General features: G+C 31.1%; 1 protein-coding gene across 1 annotated transcript in view; it reads right to left on the bottom strand.

Annotated features, from left to right (window-relative positions):
- The window catches only part of LOC143244636 (glycerol-3-phosphate acyltransferase 3-like), a 38355-nt gene extending 18379 nt beyond the window's left edge, over positions 1-19976 (bottom strand). The window contains exons 1-10 of the mRNA XM_076489670.1: positions 19713-19976; positions 13038-13149; positions 12760-12899; positions 10386-10428; positions 10054-10108; positions 5051-5116; positions 4761-4835; positions 3611-3700; positions 1301-1394; positions 919-1034 (exon numbers count right to left, since the gene is read on the bottom strand). Of these exons, the coding sequence (XP_076345785.1) occupies positions 919-1034; positions 1301-1394; positions 3611-3700; positions 4761-4835; positions 5051-5116; positions 10054-10108; positions 10386-10428; positions 12760-12899; positions 13038-13149; positions 19713-19856 (935 nt within the window). The 5' untranslated portion in view covers positions 19857-19976. The remainder of the gene's footprint in view (positions 1-918; positions 1035-1300; positions 1395-3610; positions 3701-4760; positions 4836-5050; positions 5117-10053; positions 10109-10385; positions 10429-12759; positions 12900-13037; positions 13150-19712) is intronic.
- Between the last annotated feature and the right edge of the window lie 4250 nt (positions 19977-24226).

Below are 24226 nucleotides of genomic sequence, written 5' to 3'. Positions count from 1 at the left end.
TTTGACTTGCAGTGTTCAAAACGTGTGAAGGTGACTTTTTATGTTCTTTGAATCTGGTTTCCATTTTTCTACTTGTTTCTCCAATATAGAAGTCGTGGCAGTTATCACATTGTATTTTATAAATAATGTTGGTGTGGTGTTTGTCTGTCACACCTAGACAGAAAGCAAAATCAACCAACTACAGAAAATACAGCTCACGAATCAAAAAACCACGAAACCATATACTGCTGTATACCATATATTCCTGACATCAGCAAACAAATAACCAACATTTGGCAAAATTAGTAACAAAATATGACATTCCAGTTAATACCAAATTTATTCAAAACCCGCACAAAACTGAGGTCTATACTATGTAAAAACTACACTGACAAACACCACACCAACATTATTTATAAAATACAATGTGATAACTGCCACGACTTCTATATTGGAGAAACAAGTAGAAAAATGGAAACCAGATTCAAAGAACATAAAAAGTCTCCTTCACACGTTTTCGAACACTGCAAGTCAAATAAACACAACATAACCATAGAAAACACTCAAATACTAAATAAAGAAACAAACATAAACAAACGCAAAATCAAAGAAGCCTTACTTATACAACAACTTAAACCCAAAATAAACCAATATAAAGGAACGCCTTTATACCTATATTAATATAATAAATAAATAAATAAAATTATATATTCAAACACCTAATACCGCCCTCTACATTTCGACACACAGTTACACAACCCCTTTCAAACATGTGGTCAGCTTCCGGTCAGTTACCTCTTTCTTTGTGAACCTGACGATGACTGAAGAAGGTCGAAACGTTGTTCGCTCTTCTATGTAAAATATTTTCTCAACCCAAACAAGCCGTTTTTGCATATAAATAGTACACAAATTGTTCTTTACATGAATAAAACTCTTTACCTTTGGGTAACTATAACTCTGTCTTTCATTTCACATCGCTCAAACCAGATATGGGAAGTTGCCCTAGCTAATCCTCGCTGCAAGAGTCCAAGAAAGCCACCTTGCCTCTGCCCTACCTGAAAAGATTAAAAATAAATCACACACACATATGTATATATATGAAATTCAGTAGAAGTATCATTAGAGATAAGAATAAAATATTATATATTAAGATAACATACTATTCGTTTAGTGAAAAAATCTTGGATTCAGTGCACAGGAGTTACTGTAGAATATGTAAAACTTAAGACAGTTAAACCATCACAGGCTTGTGTTATTAATAATAAAGATATTTTAAAAAGCAAACACTGAAACTGTAGATATTGTATCCAACATAACTTACTAAGGCATAACAATTATCACTTGCAAGCATCACAACATCAATGGGTGATGTATGATTGGCAACACAAATTCCTCCTCCTTTTGCCTGATTCTCCCTAGAAACAGATATGCCTTTTGAACTCTTACTGCAAATATTCAACAATGTAGTCAACTAAGAATACACTGCTTAAATGTCAAATGTTCCTATTTTTTGGAATGAAAACGATTTAAAATCTGAATGCATATTTAATCAGTACATAATCTAATTTTACTTCACTATCATAAAAACATCAAATATATTAACACAAAACTAAACATATTACAAGCTAGTATGTTAAAAGTGATAAAATTATTAGAACTCAAAAAACGTTCAACAAATATTTGAGGAGGTACAGACAAAAACAAAAGTAACAGCAGAAAGCATGACATAACAGAGACAACAAGAAATCATTTGGTGCTTTATGGGACACCCATTTTTGGGAGAAATAATCATCTTTTACTTTCCAGGAAATTACCAACTTTCCTTTTAAACTCTTCTAGGGTGCTGCCTAACAGCATCTCATTTCATAAGCAATAACTCTTAGTAAAATACCATTTTCTTCACTGAAACCTATCCCATTCCTGTCTTTTACAAATCTTCAATTTGTCCTCTATATTTACTATTTTCAGAATAAAGCACAAAAAAATCAGAGGATTTTATGTTATTAATAGCCTGAATAATCTTGTAGCTTTCAATAAAATCAGTGCTTATTTTTCTTTTCTCACAAAACCGTTATGCCTTTCACAGCACACTCATTATTGAGGAACAAATTATATTTTATTTTCCAGGAAATTATCAACCTTTCACTATGCAAAGATTCTTTTCAGTATTGAGTAGGTTCCCATCTATACAAAAATGTGAAGTGAATTATGATAACTTGTCACATATTTGTCCAATTAGTTATTTTGTTATACCTTTATATCCTCAATACAGCTAGAAATATTCACAACTTTAAAGAAATCCACTTATTATCAATATCATTAATGCAAACAAAAAAAGCAAAGACCTAAACACTGGTGTTCAGGTGTTTCAATAAATACAAAAGTCTAGTCTGACTGGCCCCATTAATAATAACCATTTCCTATTTCTTATCCAACCATCCTAAAATTCAATTTAGTAGTCTTTACCTTCAGGTAACTATAACTCTGTCTTTCATTTAACACTGCTCAAACCAGATATGGGAAGTTGCCCTAGCTAACCCTCGCTGCAAATGCAATTTTCTTAACTGATATTTTGTGTGACACATTATCAAAAGGTTTTTGAGAATCTAAATATGAAGTTCATGTCCTTTCCATTGTCCAGACCACACAGAACACCTTAAAAACAAGTTGAGAGAACAGTAGTAATATTTTTCTTGTTGATTTTCTCTATGTTATTATATTTCACATGATATAATAAATGTCTCAAAGAATTTCCCCTTTTTTCTGTACTGAATATTATGAGTCTACTTTCAACATCTTAAACTAAAAACCATGATGTGATAAACATGTATTATAATCCTTTCAATAACTTTCAAAGCAGTACAATTTTTTTATTATGGTTCTAAGCTATTCAAAAGATACTGTACTGATTTCCAAAGATTTCTGAATGAAAGTAAAGAACAGCATATAATAATGTCAACCATACTATATCCAGTACTAATGAAGCCTTTTGCCCAATTAAAGATCTCATGAAGTCAGCTGAAAATAAGTGGTTGATGTGATATTTATATTAGCAAATTGTTTGAGAAACTTTTAAGGTGTAAACCATATTAAGTTGGTGAAGTGCAATTTTTCATCAATTTTATTTATATTACAAAACATCAGAATTACTAGATAAAAGAATGTCCTATGGCTATTTATAAAATACACATAGTAATACTTGGAAAAAGGCCTATATTCTATACCACTTGTACTAGTATATTAAGATTTTATTTAATTAAATAATGCACTTATGAACACATAACACTCACAAAGGAAATATTGTTCTATAACTATCATAATTTACTTGACTTTATAACTATTTGATAAGAGCCTGTAAAGATTTAGTAAAGCCTTTAATGTGAACACAGCAAGGGAAATTTTCAAACTGGAGGTAAAATGGACAATACTTTGTACAAAAAACAACATAATATATCATTTATTTTGTCTTTCTATCGGTTATAAAAGAATGTCCTATGACTTTATTTATGAAGCACACTTATTAATACTTAGAAACATTGACAAATTTAGAAATGAAGTATCCATTATTTATTTCCTTCAATTGGCAGAAGCTTCTATTAAAAAACCATGTGGAAGATAACAATAAACTTACCTGTTGTGGTAAGTTATAACAGCAGAAAGGGCCCGAGCCAAAATGCGGAAGGACATTAAACTTGCATGCCAATAGGCCCACCTCTTAAGTCTATTTCACAGAGAGAAGAAAAAATCAAAGTTATATTTCTCCAGATTTGTTAATTATATTGATGAGTGGCTGAATGTATGTTTGATGCAATGAAAAGTTAGTACATACCATCAAATCTGCACAATTCACATCTGAACATAACACCATTATCATGATTAAGTCTAACCAAACAGCACTTTTAAGTCATTTAATTTTTGAGTCCAAGATGATTTATAAGTATTAGGAATTAGGGTTAAGGTTAAATCTGATATTTGTAAATGCAAAAAAATATGCAACTCTTGAAAACTGTTCTACACAAGTGTCAGAAGGTAAATGTTTAAAACACAAAACATTTAATTTAGTTATATCTCATCTCGTTATTCTATATTAGCTATATCATGAAGTAGCTCAAAACAAATGAAATTAAGGTTAGTTATTTTATATATTGTACAATTATTTTTCATTCACTTTGTCATGAACTACTTTTAATGTTAGCAGAGTAAAAATTTAGTTATTATTATTTTTATCTCTCACGATTATTCTACATCTGCTATAGTACAATCTAGTTTAAATACTTTTAGGATTAGCAATTATTTATTTTATACTGTCACTACTTCATAATACTGTTCTAAGCTGCAAATTAAAAATATATCATTAGGTTTAAATACTTTTCCTATATATTTTACTCACAATGACAGAATATATTTTTAAAATGCACTTTATTACAATTAAAACCTATTTAGAAATTTATCTTTACTATTTCTTTAACTGTAATCATATTTAAATTCAGTAGGTAAGACATTTACTTAAGAAAATACTTCCAGTCTGGAGTTTCACAAGCTATCAACACTCATATCATTTTAATACTGCCTATATCTGATGTTCATGCCATCCATATCAACCAATTATCAACTCTCACATAATTTTAATACTGTTTAAGTGTGACATTCATCTAATCCATGCTAGTCAGCTATCAACACTTTTATACATTTCAGTACTGTTCAAACCTGTCAACTGCATAAGCTGTGCTATTCAATTTATCTATAACTGATATACAAGCACATTGTACAAGAATACCTACGGCCCATCTTGAAGACAACCAATAGCAGCATTAGATACAATTAACCAGCCAACACCTAGCCATAGGAGGGTAACCCTAAAAGAAGAAAAACAAAATACCAAAAATTCCATACTTTTAATGTAAAAATTATGTTTAATTTGAACTAATTAAGTAAAAAGAAGACAAAAAGTTAACTATTAAAACCTAACCATACTTCTCTAATTCTTGTGTAATATTAAGGTATTCTGGTTTTGGCACTGAAATAAAATATTAAAAGTTTTAAAATTTAAAACATGAAAAGGTATACAAACCTGAATGGTAAGAAAACAAAATATCTCAAAAAGAAACCAATACCCCATAGAATGGTCACTTTCAGGCTAGAAAGACAAAATTAAAACTGTTATTAAAAATGGACTATTATTTATAAAAAAAACAATTTAACCTTTTGCAATGGGCTCAGTATAATATACACGAGTTCATCTACACATTTACACACATTAAGTATTTGCACTATAATTTTTGATACAGCATGTGTATCTTCACAAAATTTGGTAGAATTAGTAAGGATTACAGGCATTATTTTTTATACAAAAAATCAGTTTTTAAAAAAAAAATTTTACCACAGATTTGTTTGTGAAAATAGAGTATTTCATTATAAGACTGAGTGCAAAGTGATTTTAATGTTATAATTTAAAAAAAACTATTATTCATCCAAACAAATCTCAAATATTATTTGCATAATCTCTAGAACCTCCTATATATATTTCAAACATTTGTTTCCTGTAAGACTTTGTTATTTTCTACATTCTAACTATGTGGTGTCTGTCACTTGACTAACTTTGTAACAATCATAAAAAATTAGGAAATATAAATGCTATTTTCATGTTAGAATGACTACACATTATAATACAAAAATACAAATATTTAGTCTAACTAGCTTAAGTCTCAATGCTATATGTGAACGTACATATTTTTTCTTATTACATTGACCTTTCAGTCATGCCTACCTAGCATTACATAACTTGTTCTGACATGACACATGTGCACTCAGGTCATATATCCACTAATATAAAACTGACTTTTAGTCTTCCCTGTCTTGGCTGTGTTTTAGTAGACTAGTATTTTGTAATATACAGTAACATTTCAGTTATTATGGACTATATATGTACATAGATTATTACTGTTTAGAAATAAATTAATATTTTTCTTAGAATACAGAATAATAAATCAAGAAGTAAAGCAAACAATTATATCTTCTCTCTACGACCTTTGTACTTGGTTGTTGCTGAACATAGGTTGCTAAACCTTTTACAATTTTGCACATAGAGAATATCAATTTTTTTAGGTTTTATATATACAGTTGAATAACTACATTGATACCATGGAATTCCACTCTAATTTATTAAGCTTAGTAACTAAGATTATTTAGATTTTAAAAAATATGAAACTTTGAGCAGACTAAAGACACAACTTATCTCCTTGAAAACTTGGATTGAAAGAACACGAGTTTTTTCAAAGATTAAAATGACTGAGAAAACTACCTTGAGGACACATTCTAAGCTGTTGATTGTTTATTGACATGTCACATACTGTAATAATAGTATATAAGGGACCATTTCAAAATTTGGAGAGTTGAATGGGGTCACCAGGTTTAATTCAGTACATAAACCATATCTCAGCAAAATAAAAAGATACAAGTTTCTTATTTTATATTGTAGCTTGCCAATATCAGTAATCTGAGTTCCTAATCTATACAAAATTACAGATTTAGTATTCTGACATCACAAACACCTAATTTTAAACAGTGCTAACATTCAACATACTAAGTGATTCATTAAAATCTATATTTTAAATTTGTTCCTTTAATATTTACTTTTAAACTAGGAAATTAGCTTGTATATATTATTAAAGATTGAATTATAATCTACAATTTGATTCAAAATTTATTGACATAAATTCATAAAATAGCAATTCAATAAAAATTTTGATTGCAAGTCAACAAACACAATGTCATGACCTTTAAACCCTGACCCATTGAAAAAGGATTAAATAATTGTTCACAATGTATTAGTCAGAATTAGTTGTTTATAATTTCTTTTAATGTTCACACTGTTATTTTTAGAAATATAAACACAAATTTAGGTATCCATCCTTTAACCTGGTTATTAACTTAAACCATGGAGGGTGGATGCTACAAAAAATGACAACAATCTTAACTTTCCCAGACTTGATTTATAAGATTATTACAGTGTTAATTATCACCTCACCAAAAATTTTGTATATACTTTATGAACACACTTTGTTTATACTTAAAATATGGTATACGTTGTCTGGTGATCAGGGTGACTTTGTACAAAGAGGTAGTGACAACAGGAGTACTCTCTTATCTGCTTTCAACAGTCACCTCTTAAAGTCCTTCCACACTGTCTTATATTATCAAATAATTAAATGTCATTAGCCAAGGAAGTGTGTCTTATGGAATGAAGATTTGAGGTCACAGGTTAAAGCAGGAAGTGGATATAAATAAAGAAATGACTCTTAATATCAGTGTTATGGTGGCTGTTGTAATATGAACTTCATCTGAATTCATGTATTATTGCAATAGTGGTGGCTATTTTTTTTTATTGGATTCCTCAATAGAGAATGCTAGTGCATATTTCAGACATATCTTTTCCCTCCCCCAAACTGTGTTATAGAAAATTTAACATCTGTGTACTTTCTTATAGCAAAGCTACATTGAGCTGTCTACTGTGTAGATCAAAAGGAATCGAACCCCTGATTTTAGCATTGTAAATCCAAAGTCTTATCACTATCACTAGGGGACAGAAAATTTAATAATTTTTTTCTTTGCTTGGTGTAAGAAAGCAGTTAATGTTAACTTATGTCAAAGATATGAATGGTACATAAAATCAATAACGGAAGTGGAGGGATTGTGAACTCCCCCCATTAACATGCCCTTTATTACAAACTATCATCTCACAAAGTTTGGTTGAGAATGGATCAGTGACCTAGTAGTAGTTGGATAAGGGACAAGCAGACAGACTTTTGTGCCTTACATACCTATACAAAGTACCCTGTTCAAAGTTTCTATTAAGTATATAATATTCAAAATTCCAAAAGTAGCAAAATCTATATATTTAATAAATACTATGCTCCTGAAAGCCACTGGACATGTACTTCACTCACAGAAGGGGTCTGCATATGGCAATGTTGTCCTATTACAGTGAATGTCATTCTTTCTCCAAGTAACTATCATTATTCTATAAAGCATGCTCTGAACAAAACTCTTTCAGGATTTTGTGAAATTTGTCACCATTGTTAAATTAGAAGCTTGATCATTTAATGAGAATTGAAAAGTTATGACTAAACCTTCTGAACCAATTTCTGCAGATGGTGACAAATATCTGTAGTCTAATTTCCTGGCTGCAGGTGAACCTGATGATGACCGAAGAAGGTCGAAACATTGTTCGCTGTTCTATGTAAAATATTTTCTCAACCCAAACGAGTCATTTTTACATATAAATTTCTCAACAAGTGGGTTTCCCGACATCACTGATTTGATGAAATCTTGTTAGTTTCAGATATTCACACAAAACTATATAAGAATTATCCACACTAACAGTTCCTAATTGAAAGAAAAGCTATCCAACAGTACCCACTGCCAAATATTAGGCTACTCTTTATTGTGATGCATCCATGGCTTCAAAGATCAGATCATGTGTTTCTTGTGGTAAAAGGACAGGAATCACAAATCCACAGTTTAATGCCCAACCTAATACAGGGAAGAGCTACTACTGGGATGAGTGAATGTTTGTTGAAAACAACATCAGAAGTGATAGATAATCTTTCTAAACATGTTTTAATGAACCTTGAAAAAAAAAGTAATAATTCATGTGGCTTTAGATTTGCTATCACTCTCGATAAACAGATTTTTTTGTAAATTTTGAGAAAATTACTGATCAAATAATTAATATATTTTTACAGCTTTGCCAAGGTTTTCATACTTATAATTTTAAAAAATATGATAGTAATCTGTCAAACAATGAAGCAATAGCCCTGAATGAATTAAAAAATTTATATAATTTAGTGCTCTTAAATCCAGACAAATTTTATTGTTTATTGTCCTTTGAGCCATGTCTAACTATCTGTGCCATAAGTTTTAAATCACTTCAAGAACATGCAGCTCATATTATGCTATCAGATTACACGAGCTATCTGCTAAACATGTGCATGCATCATTAAAATCATCATATCATTTATTTTACCTAATCTAATTTTAACTCACCTAAAAAGATACCAATCTTATATTTTAGATACTTCTATAGTAATAAATAAAGAATAAACATGAAAAATAAAAAATAAATACTCATCCAATCTTCTCTTTTTCTTGCTGTCGATTGTCATTGAATTTAACACTACTTATACTAATAGTAGTATGCACAAAATAAAATAATACACCCAAAAAAAAGACTAATAACATGCAAGTTGCAGATGATTCCACTAATGCTAAATATCTTTTTGGCTTTTTAACTATGTGACAAGAGGGATCACAAATTCATTCAAGCTAACCATTAACTTGTCCATAGGAATTAAGTTTTAACTCTGAGCAAAATCGACTATTATCCATTCAGAACATGTTATACATGATTTGATATATAAAAACCTCGACTTTCTTTTGGTTATAGATAATATACAAGTAAATGTAAGTTAGAGCTATTAATTGCTATTGAAAGAGTGGATGTAACAGAAGGGGTCTGATTTTCCATTTGATAGCTCAGTAATCAAACAAATTTGAAGGCTACAAAAGTTATGGTTTGTATGAGCAATGACAATAAGTAATGGGATGTTATAGAAAACTTGTGTCAAATCAGTAATAGTTACAACAGTTTTTCCAATGTCAACAGCTTGGATTGGTTTACCATAAAAAGTTATTGCTTAACCTGTGACATTTTAAAAGATGAAGCAATGTACATGTACTTTAAATGATGAGGAACCCATTTTAAGATAAAGTTTAAAGATAGCTTGAATGGGTAATGAATAAAACATTATTACAAGTTTAACATAGTAATAAATATATAGTAACTTATGATGAAAAATCATGTTGAAGTGTCGTAAATTTGATACTGTTAAAATGATAAAGTTTTCATGTATACAATTTGCACGATTGAAATACTGCTCACATAATTATACATGATTAAAGTAGTAACTATTTTCTCAAAAAGCCACCCACAATTTATAACCTATCAAAATAACAATTCATAATTTGCACACATGTTTTGCACCTCTCTCAGAACAAGATAGAGACCTTACATACCTTATATAGTGATAATTTTTATTGGTTCTAGTAAGTAAGTTCCATGAAGGCAATTCTAAAAAGAAACAAGAAGAGATTTATTTTCAAAACAGGAATCTAATCCATTTTGCAGTGTAGACTGAGAAAGTTAGAGATTACCATTCTGTGAGATTCACTATCAAACCACTTTAACATTTTATGGCTAACAAAACACTGAATTTGAATACTAGAATTAAGTTAAAAAGACTTAACTCTAGCTATATAAATATCTTGAGCCAGGTGAAGTATTATTTAATGTAAAACCTATTCTCAGTACCATATGGTTTGAAAAAACACATAAAAGCATACTCTACCTTCTGCTGAAAACCGTTTTGTCACTTCATCTTCAATGATTGCCTATAAAAAATAATAATAAAAAAGTATCTGGTGGAAGAGAGATAAAATGGGACAATGTGCATATACTATTTTATTTTCTGCATACATATTAATATTTTAAGAAAATATGAAGTTCATTGCAACAGAAATTGAACTAGTATTTCCTGGTACAAATCAATCCAACAAAGGACTTTCCTTTTTGAACATGTGCATAAAAACAACTATATACAACAAACAAGCTATGTATGGGCAGATAGATTAAAATGGATCTACACTATATTTAAAACATACAAATTTCTCATTGTAAGTTACATTTCAAAACAGAGAATACAATAATTTCACTGGTGAATTTAGAATTTTTGTTGTATACTGCATGTGAATTTGATTTGTTAAATGTCTGCCTTGGAATTTAGGATTTTCCTTCCAAATTAAAATTCATTACCAAAATAAAACTTCTAATTAATATCTATACATAGTGATAGTTGTATACTTGGCTCTCTGATGAGTAAGACTGCAAGAGGATATAACACAGTAGTAAGTATAAATTTTCTTATATATCTATTCGTTCGTCCTTTCTTCCAGTACCAAAATATAAAACTTGTAATTAATATCTACACATGCACACTAAGAACCTGCGACCCTCAGATTATGAGTCAAATGCCTTAACCCACCTGGCCATGCCGGACCCTGCATAATATAGATAGCCCATTGTTTGCGCTTAGATACAAACTAGCAATAATAGTAAATTACTCGTATAAACTTAAGAAATACAACAACTACACAGCATCTTTTGTACATCTTATTTTGAACGACAAGTGACTTAAACAATTTCATCAATTCTCATGTAAATCTGCACAGTTGATCTTAATTATCTCCCATATCCAACTAATTTACCAATTAGAAACTTCATAATGAAGGTTTCAAAAATTTTGAATATTCGATACATTCATACCAATTTTCAAGTAAATTCGTCAATCAAGTTCTAGAAGCTCAAACCATTTTGACCTTCATATGCGAGCTCAAACTTGAAAACTTCCTAAATAACTGAATGTACATTATTGCTTTGAACATCTACAGATAAATGGTTTAAATAAAATCTGAAAATCCTCAAATCCTCCATCATTTGTTATTTCTGGGCCTTTTCATGACTCTTGAAGAAATGTTCATTAATATTTGACGATCAAAGCCCTCCTATTAAAATTTAATGTTGGTTTTTCAAACATTAAAGGAGTTCAAAAATCAGGTAAACAAAGATATATATGTACATATTTATGCCTCATATGTTTAAAAAGTACTATTATATAGTCTGATATAACAAGGTTGAGTTATGATCAAAGACAGTCCAAAGAGACAAAAATTGATAAAAGATGACGGATATCGGAAGAATCGAGTTTTTTAACCAGAAGAGATGTTCTGCTGGAATTCAAGTTCTGATATTTTCATTATGTTTAACAATTGTCATGTTCTATTTCAAATGTTTTGAATTTTGCACAAAGCTACACGAGGGCGATCTGTGCTAGCTGTTCCTAATTTAGCAGTGTAAGACTAGAGGGAAGGCAACATCATCGTTACACACCGCTGACTCTTGGGCCACTCTTTTACCAATGAATGGTAGGATTTACCATAACATTATCACGCCCTCCACGGCTGAAATAACAAGCATGTGTGATGTGATAGGAATTCGAACCCGTGACACTTAGAGTGCAAGTTGAGTGTCCTACTCACTTGACTATGCCGGGCCAGAGAGGATAGAGAATTACAGTGGACCAACGAAAATTGGAGGTATTAACTTGATAGAAAGTGATAGTTGTATACTTGGTTCTCTGATGAATAAGGCTGCAAGAAAATATAACACAGTAGTAAGTATAAATTTTCTTATATATCTATTCGTTCGTCCTTTCTTCCAGTACCAAAATAAAACTTCTAATTAATATCGACACATGCACACTAAGAATTTTAAACCTAAAAGTAAATTTATATTTAGGTAATATTAATGTTCAAAATAATCAGTTAAAAACTAGTTGAATGTTATCAAATTTTGTCAATTGAAAATATCCACTAAATAATGACCTTTAAAGATAATCATCATGACCAAACTTCTATGTAATACCATAGAAAAAAAACTAGAGTGATCAGGACTTTCAGGTAACCCTATAAAGACAATCTTACAAATCAGGTTCCAGATAACACCCTGAAATTGGAATCTTAAACAGTCCACAGATAATACTCTGAAAAGACAATACTAATAAAAAAAATCTTTCATCTTACCCTAGAAAATTATTAAAATTTCTACCACATGAAGATAGGTACTGCAAAGGAGTTTCTAATTGTAACTTAACTTATTGCAGTTACCTCCACTCCTGCTTTTACAAAATCCATGGCATGTGTAAGGTGAAAATCCTTCCTTTGGTCATGAAAAGTTTCTAAACTTTGGTTGACTTCCTCCTCAACTGGAGCCTCTGGAAAAAGCTTTACTCCTTCTCGGGTTATGACTATTAAATGTAAAAAAAACTGGAGAATGTTACTAATGTCTACAAGGAAAAAATATTATTTGTTCAGAAATAATATTAACATAGTCTAAATGAATTATATGAAAAGCTATGTTCAAATGTCCAACTTTCATCAGTTACCTGTTGTGGAGTATCCATTTTGAAGAGGTATAGTTGGAAAAACATCTTCCTCTTCCTCACTAGAACTGTAATTGTGACTTCTTTCAACTTTCTCAATCTTCTCTCGACCATACTAGAAGTTATGAAATATGGTAAATGTAAAAGACTATATTGTACAGTTAGCCAGAAGACTATATCATGTGGTAAATATTATAGAACTGGTACAAGTCCCACTTTTTTTCAAAAAAACTCTCAGTAGATTTACTAGTAGCTATTCAACACTTGAAATGATAGAAATACCAACAGAATTGTGATCATTATAAATTAGTTTGAAACTCTGAAATCCTATAACAAATCTAGAATTATTGTGGAAGAAAATAATTATATTTAGAATAAATTTACCTGATATATGTTTATTGTTTATACATAGACTCAACAAGAATTTCTACTGGAAGATATTATCAAGGGATCCTGAAAATTAAAAGCTTTAGAAACTTACTGTTGATCTTGTTAATAAAATGTCTTTACCTAGCTCCTACAGTAATGATCTTAAAATATATTTTGCAGGAAAATTAACAGACAATTTTTTTAGGTTTACTAATTTTCTTCATAAAAAATTATTTATTTTTAAGAAACAAATTTTCTGCAAGTCAATCTTTCATTATCATTTACTAATACTGATAATACATGCAATATGAATATGCAATTTTCCCACTTTGAATGTTTCTGTATTTCTACCAAATATAAAACTGAATAAAAAAAATTAATACTTGTTAAAAACAACAGTGCAGTGCATGTACAATAATGATGACTAGTGACAAAGATATGGTAACACCACTGACTGATGATTGGAAGAAAAATTATATTAATGCACAAATAATACTCAACAAACTTGCAGTATCAACACTTACAACAAAGCTATGATAATAGACTGATGGCTGGTAACAAAGCCATGGTAGTACATCGATGACTGTTAAAAAACTATGGTTATACAATAATGACTGGTATGAATTTATAATTAGATACTGGTAAGCAGTAAAGACAACTAAACTTCTCATGAAAGACTGGATACAAAGCTACACTAATGATCACAATGATAATACACTGATAAACTGGTTTGAGACATAGTAGAGGTACTAAGATGTCTGGAGATATATCACTTCAAAAGAGTATCACCTACATAAACCAAAGGTTAACGACTGATTGGAAAAGCTACATAAGTAATTTAAGTCATGAAAAATCACACAGAAACAGTGTTCACACAAATCAGTGAACTTTGTTCTAGTACTGTGTTCAGTTTCCCTACTATAATTAATAGCCTTGAACTTGAGAAACTTGCAATCTATAAATGACATGCACTGCACACGTGGACTGTAAAAAAATCACATAATACAGAAGAACATAAAACAGTTGCAATGTCATTAAAACTAAAAACAATTTTTAAATGCAGGTAAGCTACCATTTAGTACATTTCAGACACAAAATATGCTTTGCCTAAGCAGCAAAAAAGATTATATATATAAACCAAGGGTAAAGATTCAATGTTTGTTGAAAAAAGTTATTTAAAACATTTTAATTCAATTCAATGCATTTTTTGCAATATTTAAAGTACATGTATGCTATGTTAGAGCTTTCTAACCAGAAATTTGTAACAAGAATTGTGATATTAATGAGAAGAAAAGGTCAAGATAAAGAATTTTACCTTGTATGGAAGTTATGTAAATTCGTGATTAGTGAAAGCTTATCTTAGGACATCAAAAGTTGTTTTCTTTATAGATAATTAAAAAAAAAAAACACCACCACCAAAATGCCCCCAAAAAAACAGCAAAACAAAATGTGAAACTGCAAGTTTGCATGTATCTCCTTATGGACCCAACAAACCTTCATACCAAATTTGAAGATCCATCAACATTCAACAGGAGCAAAGTAGTGGAAAAAAAACAACCCTGCAAAAAAATTAATAAAAACTGAAAATTTGTGTTTTTCCCCATGGGCCTAATGATCCTTGATATCAATTTTGGTGAAGATCCATCCACATCCTACAAAGTATTTGCATGGACATACAACAGACAATACTATATTTGTATAGATGGTGCCAGTGCATTAGATCTGCATGTGATGTATTCATGAAATCATATCTGAAAGTTCAGAATGGAGGAAAATAAAGTTCTCCATGATGGAACAGGAGGCAAAACAAGAAAATTGGGGCCTCTATTGCAAATTTACATGCACACAGAATAAATATTTTGTGAAGTTGGGGACTGCACATTGTGTAATAAAAACGTTTCTTCAGTATCATATAAGCAAGAGTTCCATTATAGTATGATTTTCCAAAGAATTTTCATTATTATACAAAATCAGACAAGAAAAGAACATGGTAACAAAAGGCCATGTAATCCATAAGCCACCTCTCATCTATAAAAATATTAAAATCAAACTAAATGTAGTATTTAATTTTCAATCATAACTCAGAAAAATTTAAAGTAACAGTTCACAACAAATCACAGGGAAAAACTAGTGTCAAGAACTGAAGGCAAGTGAAGTTTTAAAAATACACAAATCTGTCTCACACCACTAAAACGTATTATCCCAGTTCACTTATGATAAATTTTGACCTACGACATCAAAACTATCTTCCTAAACATTAGAAGCTAAAATATTGTTTTTATCTCAACACGTAACTAAAGATGAGTGATTAACTTGATTATCAATTACTCATAAGAAACCATTAAATCAATCAGTAATGTATAATCAACTAACCTAAACTAAGATTAAATTGGTTATTTGAATGAGAATCAATTTAACAAAATCTATATTTTTAATTATTCTAACTATGTAAGTAATTGAAATATTGCCATTATAATTTCTCAGTTATTTTTTATTAGTTCAGATTACTCAGCTTAACTGATTAGTGCCATGACTTATGAAAATAATTCATTAATGAAAATTATTATTTATGTTTATGCCAACCACACCAGTCTTGTGCAAATCAATTATCAAATTCCACTAATCACCCAGTTTTACATGTAATAAAACATCAAATACAATTATTTTATGATTTCTAGTCTTCAAATACCCTCCCCCTTTAGCTCTTGCAATCGCCTCATTACTAATTAATAAAATATCCACAATTTAATCTTTTAAAGGTTGGCTCATTAATCATTTGGCATACAAAACCACCCAAAATTACTTCAAGAAATTTCTCTATCCCACTAACTGTCTCTATACAATCCCCATCAATGTGCTTGGAATTACAAGTTTTCCATAACTGTTACATCAGTATATTTATTAATAACAGCACAAATCTCAATATGTTCAATCCCTTGATTACCATTTTTCATGCTTTCCTTCTCAACATGCCACAGTTAATTCCTTATATAGAGAAACATCCCACTCATTACCTTTTAGTCTTACTATTCAATAAATTCCAACTTAAATTTCAAAATAATTCCTATTATCAATATTTTCTGCACTTAAACAAGTTTCAATAATTTCCATTTTATCATATCTTCCATAGTAACTAAAGCCCTATACTCTTCCGATTTGTTTCTACTGCCCCAATCTTTGGGATAATAGGAATTAAACTTATTCATATATTAACTAAGTTTATGATATCATTAATCCTCAAAGACTTATCTTCAAAAGTATTATTTAATGTATTCTATTAGTCTGTTTCCAAATATCTCATTGCCTTAGTTATCCTATCAATCTTTATTCACAATTTACTGTGCTTCCTCACCACTGTGCAAGTTCAGGTTAAATCATGTTGAATGACTTATCTTTAGACCTTCCCCAAACATCCTATTACCTAATCTGCTGGGGAACATACCTCTAGTATATGATTCACTTGTACTCTGAAAGCTATCACTCAGGTCTTAATTAGCCTAACAATTGCTCTAAATGTATCCATGATAATATTTCATTTAAGTTTACATTTAACTTAAGGGAATACTTTTGAACTACGTTTCTATTCTCAAACCACTGAAGAAATTATTTATGGTTTTTCAGACAGAATTTCCAAAATCACATGCTCATGCATGCACTACAAAAAGAGAATGGTCCTTAGTATCAGTAATTACATAGTTTGTACTTTCTTGCACTTTAGTATTTAGTCTGTCTTTTCATGCTTTTCATTTCCCAACTACAAATACCTTAATGTACCTAATGAGAAAATTCCCTACTAAACCTCTTAGTCACCTCTGCAAACAGACAAAGGTTCAAATCTATTAGATTTGTATTTGCATGATAACTGAACCTGTTTCTATAACCTTAAAGTTACTACTGTGCACCATTGTAAACTCAGCACCCCAATACAATCTTTACCCTAACTCTACCAATTTCCTCTCTTGCTTCCTTCATTTTCTCCATTAATCTGAAATTTTGTACCTTTAACGGTAAATCTTTCCAAAAGCTATACCTAATTTCTTCTCAAAGAAAGAAAATCCACAAATGCAATGTACAGTATTTCTAAGAACTCAGTAGTGAAAGTAAAGAAATAAATATAATAATATGTCAGCCTTGCTTTATCTGTTATACACAATGCCAGAAAGATCTTTCACCCAATACCAAAGCTCATCAGGATGGCTGGGATATGAAAGATAAAATCATGGTTGAAATGCTATTTGTACTTTTTTTTTCCCCATTTGAATTAACTTGACTCTTATTCAGCCTCCTGAGAATTGTAATCAGGCCCACAAATTTCATGAGATGACACTGCAAAGTTTCTTTTATCACAACTTTATGGATTACAGATGCAAGACAAGCTGGTCTCTTATTTCAAGGGCAAATCTTATCATAACCTTGAAGATATGAGTAACTTTAGCATTTCTACAATCTTAGGTATATGCCCACTGTCTGTTAACCTACTAAGTTTGAGAGAAGCTTTCACATATGATCTTTGATCTATTTCAAAACCTTGGGAAGAAGATTGTTTAGTCCTGGTTTTGTCTATTTCTTAAACTCTTAATCTTCTTTTTCACTACCAAATATTAACATGCACATAATACAGGTACGTCCCATTATTTCCCATATAATGATACAGGACAGAAATATTACCAAACATCTTCTCTTGTAAAAACAGAAGAAACAAACAAAAAATAAAAACTTAAAGCTTGGTTATCTAATATTTTTTAAAAGAAGTCTTACCATTAGCATCTCCTACAAGTTTAAAAGCTCAATCCCCATTTTATCACTTTATGCTTCTTAAACAAAGTTAATAAAAAAACAAGAAGAAATACCATCAGTTTTGACATTATCAGCTAGCTGTTTCTCGTAAGTCATTTTCAATAACTTAATTTCTTATATCCATAAATTTTACTCTATCTTAGCATCTACTAATTTAAACTTCTTACATTTGACAATATGACCAGCATACATATATATCTGCATTTCTGTCTGTTCCCTACCTAACTACTTCTAAGTCGCTGTGCCAAACTAAACCAAACTTTGAGGAATGATAGTGTAGAACAATGGGCATGTTAATGTGACATTCACAACCCCCTCCACTTCCCTTTATTGCTGTTATTGAGCATTTATTGTCTGTGATGTAAGTTACTATTAACTACATTCATATATATATATATACACACACACACACACACACACAAAGGCATAAAAACATCTTGTATATCTCAAAGGGACACAACAGTATTCTCTGTAGAGGAATGCAATGAAAAGAAATGGCCACCACTATAGCAATAACACATAAATGCAGATGAGGTTGGTTGATATGAAGAGAGGTTTCTTTGAGTTATATGCAGTTCCATTTTGACCAGTCACCTGTCAAACTTGGCCAATAAGATGCTTTTGCAATGACTTTCAATTAATTAATTACATAACACACTGTGGAAGGACAATAAGAGCTAGCTGTTAAAAACAGGTAACAGAAAGCACCTCTATCATCACTAATTATCACTTCCTACAAAGCCACCTTGACCATTTCACAGCTTATACAATATTTTAAGTATATACATACTACGTTTTATAGCTTATACAAAACTTTTGTGAAGTAATATTGAGTACCATAATAATATGTTATAAATAAAATGTTTCAAAGTTAGGATTACTGTGTTATTTATCATAGTATCCATTCCCACGTTTCTTTGAGTTCATAAACAAGGACAGGTACCTCAGCTTGTACGATTGTATTTGGATTCCAATTAACGTGAATGGTATGTAAATAAATCAGTAAAATATGGATTAACAGTATCAGACATAGACTTTAAAAGTAAAATTTGGAAATCATTCAATCAGTGTTTTTATTACTAACAGTAATACTATTAAACTAATTAGTTGAGTTCCACGAAATTAGCCAGACTTGCACTTCGCATTTTTTCTATGGATCGTAACATTTTGGATGTGAATTATGCTTACAAGCTTTTTTGTTGTTCGTTTTTGGACATTTTAGAAAACATGCAATTTACGATTTGAGAATTATATTTATGACTTTAATACTTAAGAATTAGACTTTACTGTATTTAAACAATCATCGAGTTGCTTTATTTTGTTTGACAAGTCTCAAGTTTAGTAAAGACTAGTGTTAAATTATATTTATAGCAGTTACTAGTTAGTACTCTACAGCACACTTAAGTTAAATAGATATCGCGATAACAAACCAACTCAACACTATTAGTTGTTAAAAACGTCAAAGTATACTGTTCTACGTTAACTAAAATCAAAAATTGAACCTTTGCTTACTTCAAATACACGCAGTAATGCTTCCACGTATTTTTGTCTCATTCCTAACGTTTTCCCAACAGAAACTATGACCAACACAATAAATACGAACGAAAGGAAAATCGGTACTAATATTTTAAACCAACAAGTTAAAATGTTCCACATTGAAAGTTTAATTCTGCAACGACAGCCGAACTGTAACTTCTACACTTCCTTTCTAACTATTCTTGCCCATATCTTCTCTGCGAACAACCTTTACGGTACAGTAATACAAGCATAAATCTCAGCCATCGCCACCAAGTGTCGAGAAGTTTCCTTACTAGCAAAAATTATGTCTGATGATAAGACTTCTTAAATTTCTGATAAATCTGGTTTTATGCATTATGTACTACAACAACTGGCACTTTTAACTATATCATCAAGTACAAAGCGTCAAGCACAAATAACATTTTTTTCAAAACTATATATAAATATATATGTGCACCTTCACATTCATCAAAATGTATGTACGTGGCATTTGAAAACAATTGCACCTCCCCAGTGGCACAGTGGAATGTCTACAGACTTATTTGTTTATTTGTTTGTTTGTTTTTTGGAATTTCGCACAAAGCTACTCGAGGGCTATCTGTGCTAGCCGTCCCTAATTTAGCAGTGTAAGACTAGAGGGAAGGCAGCTAGTCATCACCACCCACCGCCAACTCTTGGGCTACTCTTTTACCAACGAATAGTGGGATTGACCGTCACATTATACACCACCACGGCTGGGATGGCGAGCATGTTTAGCGCGACGCAGGCGCGAACCCGCGACCCTCGGATTACGAGTCGCACGCCTTACGCGCTCGGCCATGCCAGGCCTCTACGGACTTACAACGTTAGAAACCGGACTTCGATATCCTTGGAGGGTTTGTTTGTTTGTTTTTTTGAATTTCGCACAAAGCTACTCGAATGCTATCTGTACTAGCCGTCCCTAATTTAGCAGTGTAAGACTAGAGGAAAGGCAGCTAGTCATCACCACCCACCGCCAACTCTTAGGCTACTCTTTTACCAACGAATAGTGGGATTGAACGTACATCTTATGTACATCTTATTTTGAATGACAAGTGACTTAAACAATTTCATCAATTCTCATGTAAATCTGAACAGTTGATCTTAATTATCCCCCATATCCAACTAATTTACCAATTAGAAACTTCATAATGAAGGTTTCAAAAATTTTGAATATTCGATACATTCATACCAATTTTCAAGTAAATTCGTCAATCAAGTCCGAGAAGCTCAAACCATTTTGACCTTCATATGTGAGCTCAAACTTGAAAACTTCCTAAATAACTGACTGTACATTATTGCTTTGAACATCTACAGATAAATGGTTTAAATTAAATCTGAAAATCCTCAAATCCTCCATCCTTTGTTATTTCTGGGCCTTTTCATGACTCTTGAAGAAATGTTCATTAATATTTGACGATCAAAGCCCTCCTATTAAAATTTAATGTTGGTTTTTCAAACATTAAAGGAGTTCAAAAATCAGGTAAACAAAGATATATATGTACATATTTATGCCTCATATGTTTAAAAAGTACTATTATATAGTCTGATATAATAAGGATGAGTTATGATCAAAGACAGTCCATAAAGACAGAAATTGATAAAAGGTGGATATCGGAAGAATCGAGTTTCTTAACCAGAAGAAATGTTCTGCTGGAATTCAAGTTCTGATATTTTCACTATGTCTAACGATCGTCATGTTCTATTTCAAATGTTTTGAATTTTGCGCAAAGCTACACGAGGGCGATCTGTGCTAGCTGTTCCTAATTTAGCAGTGTAAGACTAGAGGGAAGGCAACTTCATCGTTACACACCGCTGACTCTTGGGCCACTCTTTTACCAATGAATGGTAGGATTTACCATAACATTATTACGCCCTTTACGGCTGAAATAACAAGCATGTGTGACGTGATAGGGATTCGAACCCGTGACACTTAGAGTGCAAGTCGAGTGTCCTACTCACTTGACTATGCCGGGCCAGAGAGGATGGAGAATTACAGCGGAACAACGAAAATTGGAGGTATTAACTTGATAGAAAGTGATAGTTGTATACTTGGTTCTCTGATGAATAAGGCTGCAAGAGGATATAACACAGTAGTAAGCATAAATTTTCTTATATATCTATTCGTTCGTTCTTTCTTCCAGTACTATCAATTAAATTAAACTTAAATTCAAATATGCTGATGAGGGTCGAAGTAGATTAACCTTTACCTAATCTCCACATCTTTATAAATCATTTCGTTAAATTCAAACAAATTTTTTATATGTCTAATTTAATTTTACTTTACAGGTTTATTTTAAGTGCAGTGTTAAGGAGAGACAGAGGTAAATTTTTACTTTTTTTCTTGATAATCTTATTCAGTATTTAATTATACTGGTGTTTATAGTAAAATTTTGTGTAGACTTATAATAAAGTACTTCTTGTTATAGCTGAAAAGTTGTAAACGTAGAAATAAGTATCTGTTTTTGCTACCAAAACATAATCTAATAGTGCTTTTATAAAAGTAGGCGGTACCGAAGGGTATAAACTGGAAAAATAACTACTGTTAATACAACAATATATCATTCAATTCTTTCATGGCAAATATCAAATTTTGCACTTTTGTGATATGCGGATATATCATGTGTCTTCTACTTTCTACAATAATATAGAATTCTTTCAATTATTGTCGCACTGTCATGGCTGCAACAGGGGGTCCAAAGAATCGCTAACATTGTTTTGTTCTAGCTGCTTCGCTCTTTGCTCTCTCTAATAGATGATATCCCTTATACCAGTAGAGAGGTTTCAGTGTTGTATTTAGAATCCTGATTGAACAGATTAGCTGGCATCGAAATATCGTTGTTTAACTGATTATGATGTTAACTGAATATGACAGCTGACCATTGCTGTCATGGAACATTGGTCACAGAGTGACGCTGTTCAATTTCGGTGTTGCTTCAACTTCGGCTCAACACAGGTCGTACCAGCATTCAAAGGTATTAATAAGAATTGTAAGTACTCTTATGTCACGATTATTTCAAGAATGACTGTAAACCTGGAATACCTTCCTAGACTTTGTTGACATTTCCAAGGTGAACATCAGGCAAAATAAAAAAAAGTTTTCCAGAAGAAATGCAATTTTCATGACATTTTAAGATAATTATAATAAACTGAAAGCACTGTAAAAACCAATGAAGATGAATGTGTTTGATTCGCATTTCGTCAGAAGTAATCGAAATGTTGCTAGATAAAATAAATTTGCTTCTGTATAATCGTTATATTTTTAAAGTTATTTTATTTTAAAATAAAATAATGATACATTTACAATTGCAGTCACTATCGCAAGTGTCACGTCTTTCCACAGAAACTGCCATGTTGAATTTTTCAACCTCAATGTTTCTTCGGGCTGTTGAATTTGTCAGCGTTAGAGAAATACAATAAGTGAACAATCTCAAAATTTGGATATAGAAATAGTGCGCACCATCTGAATGTTAGCGATGAATTTTGGAATGTGCCCACACTCAGTGGCCCAAAGATGAATTGAGATTGAAAAATGTAATATGCCAGCTTTTGTGACGGGCGTGGTACTTTTAATTGGTGACTTAGTATTTATTGTAAATGTGGATGCAGCACCTTTTTCTTATGCGACACATGGGCTAAACGGCTAGGTCAGGGATCTATAAAGTTTGGTTATAGACATCCTAAATTTCACGTATAACCAAAAAGTCAGTAACACTTAATTTAAGTGTACTGTGTATATGGAAGACTAATTTTAAGATAATTACGTGATGTAGTTCTTAATCTAAAAAAAAACGAAAACATATTACTTCACAAAGTATTATGTTCTGATAACTTGGATTTGTACAATTTTACTTGATAACAAGGAAATGTCTATAGTTTGAATTTTCTCTCTGATGTGCTAAAATGTCAATGAAAATTAAATAGATCAAAACCTTTTGCATCTTATAATGCTAAATAAAATCTATACGTTGTAGTGACCAAATTTTCTTGTTTTAGCAAAATATGCATTTCTTTTTTCTCTCTACATTATTATACACTTTTCCTTTGCTTCTTATTTAGTGTCAAGCCGATTTCTTTTCTTAGTATGGTTTTGGATAAGTCTCCTTCTCGCCCTAATTTTAGCACGGTCCCTGGTTGGAATCAGTAAGAAATTACTTGATGGTGTCAGTAATTCATGCTGAAAGGAAATAAGGTATCTTATATCTATCTCATGTAACAGAAAATTTTTCTTGCTAAGATGATCGCAAAAAAACAACAACATTAAAATGAGGGCTGGTCTTGTTTTCAAAACAGTATTTTGCACGGTGAAACTAGAATTTGACATATCTTATCAGTTTGATAATACAGCAAGAGAATTTAATTGAATTAGGAACATCTTGGATCTTCCTTACACTTTACACTTGCTTTCATTAAAAGAAAAGCTTAAAATTCGGATACAGTTGGAGAATTTACGCCATGTTTGGTTATTTATATTTCTCATATAAGCTGAA

Source organism: Tachypleus tridentatus, chromosome 2, assembly GCF_004210375.1.
Source record: "Tachypleus tridentatus isolate NWPU-2018 chromosome 2, ASM421037v1, whole genome shotgun sequence".
In the NCBI taxonomy this organism is placed as follows: Eukaryota; Metazoa; Arthropoda; class Merostomata; order Xiphosura; family Limulidae; genus Tachypleus; species Tachypleus tridentatus.
This window is presented reverse-complemented; position numbering and strand designations above follow the sequence as displayed.